The following is a 6,656-nucleotide window of genomic DNA, read 5'->3' as shown; positions in this document are numbered from 1 at the left end:
GGGGGGGGGTGTACAGGGACAATGAGTGTATGCTAGGACTTGTAGTTCAATTACAACATGTCCCAGCTCTCATTATACCTGTACACCCCTACATATCACAGTGGGGGGGGGGCAAAATTTAGTTCTGCCCCGGGCGCCCATTGCTCTGGTTACGCCACTGATACAGAGTATGTGAACTATCTTACCAGTTAAAAGATTTCTAATTCTGATTGGAGCTCTGCTGATTGGAGAATAAAGAAGCAGCAGCAAACCCACTAGTCATCACTCATGTTCCCTAAAATCACATATGCACTGCAGCAGAGCCCGGTTAGCTTTTAGTGCCGGCAATTTCTCTCTCAGTCTAATTGCTACTTTATAGGACATTACAGAAAGCTGATATCAGATAAATTTGAGTTGTTTTACTATTTGAACAAGAAATACACATAATGATTTTTAATAAATATGCCGGAATTGCATTTTTACCTAGACGTCATCTTTAGAAGAATTTATGTCGCTCGTTTCAAATATTTAAAACCAAAAGACCTTCCTGAGAGATACAAGGTGTCTGCTATCACCTTTATTAGCTACAAAACCCTTGTTTGTGCACCTCTCTGATTCTATTTCACTTTGTTACGGGGCCTGATTTGCTTGGTTTAAAGTAGTATTAATCTCGCAAACTATTTCTTTACATTTTAGCCCAAGCACTTACATGTTTCTGAACAGCTGATTCCAACTGTCAGCTCTGCTTTCCTAAACTTCCTGTCCAGTACAAGATCACAAGGAACAGCTTAGTCTCCAGCATCCATCCATCTACTAGTTTAGAGCAGTGGTTCTCAACCTGTGTAACCTCAGGACCCACATTTGTCCTTGGCCATTAAGTCACGACCTAAGTCGTACTGCAGTGGAATGCATGGCATTGCAGTACTAGGCATTCGGGTGCAGGCGTTCGGAATGTGGGTGAGAGGTTCGTTTGGAATGCCATTCAAATTAATGGCAACGCACCTTATATTTTGGCACGTGTGCAATACAAAGAGTCTTTTCTTTCCAGTGGTAATAATGGAACAATGCTTCAATGATCAACAACATTTTCAAACAATAAGTACTGACATGTCATACTAGTTTGCCATTGTTAACAATTTAGACCTTACGTGGTCCATTGTTTGCCAGTAACACTCAGACTGGTTTCAGTACTTGAGAAAATTCCTCTGTGTATGAAGAAACTTCGACTACTTTATGGTTTAGTCGTTGAAGTTCATTTGTAGTATTGGATCAAATAATGTTGATTTTGAAAGCAATCCCTATATTTTAATCTGAATATTTTAGAATAATCTGGAGTGATGTTTTTCTATGCCTACAATACCAACTACACTATGCTACTAACTATGCTTCTCTTATTACAATAGAGCCCAACATGAATTGATTTTTTTGTAAGGCAAACATGGGGAAAAAAAACAAAATTCTTTGGAGGATGCCTTAAACTTGTATGCAGTGTTACAGAAGACTACAATTTTCGCAGATACTCTCAGCAACAACATACCGGTACTCTGGCAGTGCTCATTCGGCTATGGAGTTGATTTAGAGTCTTTTGGAGCTAGCGTGGCTTAAAAAACATCAACAGAAACCCAATCTGATTGTTGTCATCTTGAAGAAAAGTTGTTTTTTTTTATGTCTGGTAGTTTTGGCAGCGACACTTGCCTTTCCATCAATCATCAATGACCAGTGTATGAAAATTGGCCAGTGGTCACCTAGGTTGTCTATTTTTCACTGATGCAAAACTTTCCTGCCGTGGCAAATTTGTATTAAACCCTCATTAAGAATTAAGAGATTGCAGATTATACAACAGTGTAAAATTGGGCAGTGACAGGGTAGTTTTAATCACATGTAATAGGCCAAAATGGTCTAAGCCTAACATTTATTTTTTTTACATTTTTGCAGCAAAAAAAAACGAGTTTACTATGAATCAAACAGCAGCTAAAAGAAGTGACTGCTGCCTTCAAATCAACCCCAAACTAAAATGAAAGACAACCCCCGTCCAATAGTAACAACAACAAAAAATACAGAAAAGGGGTGATTGCTGAAAGAGTTAGCAATAAAAATGAAAGTGCAATTTCCAGAACTTGTAAATACTTGAATGTGTCTGCAGCTAGATAGGTCATTATGGGCTTGTTTTAAAGCTTATTTACTTTATGTTAAGCATGTGTAAATACTGAATGTGCATTACCTGGCCACAGGACCTGCTTGGATTTGCTTGTTGCCATGTTTTATTTTTATAGAGTGACTTAGTTTTATTTATGTGTCAAAACTAAAATCAATCAACCTAAATATGTAAATAACCTAAATAAGTGTACATTTTGAGGAAGAGAATAAATTAGAAGCAAAACAAATAATTCAGAAATGTAACTACCTGTAAAAACTGTGAAATAACGCTAACTGTATATGTATATCAAGAGCATGATATGTATATTAAGAGCATTTACAGTATATCTGTAGTCGAGCTAAAGAAACTATTAAACACTGAGTAGTTGAGTAATTTTTATAAGCATGAAACCTAACTGCAGAAATGAATTGCTGTTTACTCTATATTCCACATAAAGATCAGATCCTCACAAGCCTCAAACTGATGTAAAATCTGATGCTATCTGATGCTATCTGATGCTATCTTTCTTGAATTCTGCTACTGCCCAGCAATGATAGTTGCTTGGTAATCCCACACAAACGCTCACAGTATATGTAAACTTGTTTATTTGAGTCTAGACACAGAATTGTTATGTGAGTATAAATGTCAGGAAAGTGATGTCGATGTCATCGCAACAGATAGATCATTTCAGCGTGGCATATCCAGAGAGAGAGAATGCTTGCCCAACATGAGGAAATCGTTGACAGCAAAATAAATGCAAATATTTGTTTGGCAGGAAAAATATCCAATATTAAGTAACAGGTTTGAATTCATAATTTAGTAAATATATAGTGTACTCTAGTTTTGCTTTACAAAAAAAGTAATCAGATACGCCTGCATGAACAGCTATCCTTAGACTTTAAAGCATAGTCTAATATGCTTTGTTTCCGAAAGGAAAAACAATAATACAATTGGTGTAAGTAATGATGAGTTGTGCTAAGATTATGCCTCACAAAGACATTCTAGCGGGGTCTTTAAAGCCTGTAATCAGTATGCACAAAGTGCAATCTACACTATAGAGATGCTAATTCTCAGCTTCTTTGGAGAGCCATGTTGTACATCTACTGTGCACACGGGATGAGAGCTAAGCAGCCACAGCATGACATGATGAATTAAATGGACTTTACAGTTTTAGCTGTGTGTCCAGCAGCAGGGGACTGAAGGCAGCCCTGAATATATTTAACATTTATTTTCAAATATGTGGTGTACATCTCAGTGGGAACATTAATAGGAAAAACGGTGAATGGCTAAGTCGAGCCTGCATACAAATTTCATAAAGTTTAATCAGATTGTTTACTAATTCTAATCTAAAAATGTTCACTCTGCACACTGTCATCTCAGTGTGACATAAAATTATTTATGTGCCCAGCCTGCATATGAATAGCCCATGTCAATATTTCGGATCACTAAATGTTAATACCGTTAACTCTACATAGTTTATTCAGTAAAGCAAACAGCGGTGTGTATGTGCAAAAAAACAGTAACCCATATCAACCAATAAGATTTCCGATCAGTGCAGTTATTGATTATTTCCGATTGGTTGTTGTGAGATACTGCCTTGTTGACATCCTTACTGCTCTTGGCTTTGAAGTCTCTGATACAGCCTAGGTAATCGTTGCAAAGAAAGGTATGAGAGGTCTGATATCTCCTAACCACTTTAGTAGTTCAAATGTTGCTGTGCCAATGATAACATTCTAACTTCACTCAAGAAACATTTCATTTTGGCATATGAGCAGCAAAAAGAAAGAAACTCCACAAAACAGGCAAGGATGCAATATTTTCAGACAGTTAAATATATGTATATCAAGCACTATAGTTTTTTTTATTGTTTTGCTTATGCTTGCCTATTGTTGGTTACTTTTTAAAGCCTAGAGGAGCCAGTTATTATAAATAATGAACATATTGGTCACAGTGCTTGTGAATCCGTGACCTGTGTATGGACAGTTGCTGTCAATACACTTTCCAGCAGTTAGATACAGGCTTTTTCAGTTGGATAGTTCAAAAAGCAGTGATGAAGTGTAGTAATCTACAGCAACCAATCAAAAAGCATCTCTTAACTGATCATATTACTGTAAACTAATGTTTGATTGGCTTGGCTTGGCTTACTCTTCACATACCATTGCCTTTTTCCAGTACCTTACTGATTAAGCCTTGAAGCATTTTAATTTACTTACCAACAACAACCATTTTAGCCATTCTGCATTTCTGTGGTCCAGATCTTGAGCAGATCACTCTGCTCACAAAACTGCTCACAAAAGTTTTCCACCACACAGCCATCAGCCAAGGTGCTATAAAATAGCGTCCAAATAAGACAGTTGGACATGCTCATGCCTTGCTAAATGCACTAAAATGCATGCTTCCCATGATGTATGATGGATGCTATAGGCAATATCAGATCAGTTTTTATCACTGTACACCATATAGGATGGCATGAAAACAAACTTCAACATATCCATATGTACATGAGCCCTTAAAGGGGTGGTATTCATTAACAGTTGTATTTTTTTGCACCAGGTCAATTTTTCAGTTTCTTGTACATTGTACATCATTTTTAGATTACTTATCCCTAAAACCAGTAAATGCGTTCATTGAGCAGGTGTAAAACTGACTCTCTACAAGTCTTCCTTATGTTTATATACAGTCATCATCTACATTTTGTCATACAAATCCTTTAGAACAACTCAGCCACCAGATCATGTACCTTGTATATCCCCAGACCCTTTTCTTCCATCCCCACAGGTCAAAGTCATGTTCAAACATTACTTAGAAACTTTTTGGGAAATATCTTTAATTCCAAATGCATTGTACAACATCTTCCTATTATATTTCTAATACATTGATGTATTTGCTTATATCAGCAGCTTAAAAACAGAACTTCCTATTGTCAAGAGTGGTCCATATCACTTCAAAACAAACTCCATCCAATCCCTGGCATAAAAAAGGGTTGAAATGCACTGCTTTAGAACACAGTGCAGAATAGGCTTCTTTTTTCCACCTAAGTTTTACACAACAAACTTTCACAGACCTCAGAAGAATTCTTTAAAAAATATCACTGTGCTATAAGCTATGCCTGCACACAAATCAATACATCTTGGAGTACAGTCACAGGACTCACCTACATCTGCATTACAGAACTGCTGCTGGGGGTGAGTCGGGAAGCAGCTGCATGCCTCTGTCAGCTCCTTAAGGGTTAAAAGGAACACAGTGCCAAAAAGCAGTGTGTGCGAGAACGTATTCATGCTGGGATACAACTTGCACCTCTAGCCAAGCAAATGAGTTCCTTCACAGGCAGAAATAGCTGTATATGTCAACCTTGCTCCTTGTGACAAGTGCAGAAAATCCCCTAATGTTCAGTCAGGGGACAGGCGTCTGCAAGCTGATTTCTTATTTCCATGGTATGAACCCCTCTTATTTATGGACGGACACCAGAGGCCCCTCCTTCCGAGCACAACACAACACCAATCCCAGGGAGAAAATCAACCATGGCAGTTTTATTGCTTTCAGCCTTGTCAGTAAAATGTCGTTAATGTGCTGCTCACATACGTCTACACGTGTTCTAATACTTCATTAAAAAATTTGTTTTCTGTAGTCCATTCTGTCTACTGAACTTCTTGTAAGTTATAAAAGGAAAATCACCAGCATTCATGAGATCAGAACATAAATCCTTGCTCTGTTTATTGAAATATTGTTACATGCATCATAAAAGCCAATGTTTCGGTGCCATGCAGGGTCCCTTCTTCAGGTCAGTAGATCACTCTAAAGAAGGGACCCTGTGTGGCCCTGTAACATTGACTTTTATGGCATATGGGACAATATTTCATTTAACAGAACAATGATTTATGTTCTTATTTCCTGAGTTTTGGTATTTTTCTTTTAAAACTTTTGAAGTCTCACACGGTGCCATCCATGTAATCACTGTGAGCACCACCATTCTCTGAAGGTCGCAACGCAGTATGGGGTGCAGGTGATCCAGAATATTAATGTTTCTTGTAAGTTACTTTTTCTTGTAAGTTACTTAGTTATATAGTTACATAGTATTTGAGGTTGAATAAAGACACAGGTCCATCAAGTTCAACCTTTGTGTGTAAGTGTGTTTGTGTAGTGCGTGCAAGTTAGGAACTTCAGAAAGTTCTCTTGTAAGTTAGGAACGTCAGCACCTTAGGGGATTATTCACACAGCTGCCGAAGTGAAGAACACGCTCGCTAAGCCGATCTAACATCTGGATCAGCCGTTGCAAGCGTACATCAGTTCACTCGCTGCTGCTCGCCCCCTATTCTCATAGGGGCAGAACAGCAGTGAGTGAATAGCTGAATGCTGTTTAGCAGCATTCGGCTTGGTTTTTCTGCTTGCTACCTCGCAGGTAGAAGACTTTTGTTGTGTTTTTTTTTTAAATTAAAGGATTTTTTTCTAAAAATGTCTGGTCTCTTTATTTACATTTTTGTTAACCCTTTAGTGAATGAGCAGGGGTACAAGCCTTACTCAATCAAAAGGGCGGGGGGGG

At 37.9% G+C, this 6,656-nt stretch overlaps 2 protein-coding genes across 2 annotated transcripts in view; one reads left to right on the top strand and one right to left on the bottom strand.

Annotated features, from left to right (window-relative positions):
• Positions 1–5,532, bottom strand: part of TIMP4 (TIMP metallopeptidase inhibitor 4) — a 36,003-nt gene extending 30,471 nt beyond the window's left edge. Inside the window, exon 1 of the mRNA XM_018554554.1 lies at positions 5,271–5,532. Within this exon, the coding sequence (XP_018410056.1) occupies positions 5,271–5,394 (124 nt within the window). The 5' untranslated portion in view covers positions 5,395–5,532. The remainder of the gene's footprint in view (positions 1–5,270) is intronic.
• SYN2 (synapsin II) overlaps positions 1–6,656 on the top strand; it is a 279,216-nt gene that overhangs the window by 206,317 nt on the left and 66,243 nt on the right. The window lies entirely within an intron of this gene.

Source organism: Nanorana parkeri, unplaced genomic scaffold (assembly GCF_000935625.1).
Source record: "Nanorana parkeri isolate BGI_ZX_2015 unplaced genomic scaffold, ASM93562v1 scaffold164, whole genome shotgun sequence".
Taxonomy (NCBI): Eukaryota; Metazoa; Chordata; class Amphibia; order Anura; family Dicroglossidae; genus Nanorana; species Nanorana parkeri.
Note: the sequence above shows the minus strand (reverse complement) of the source record. Positions and strands in the feature narration are given on the sequence as shown.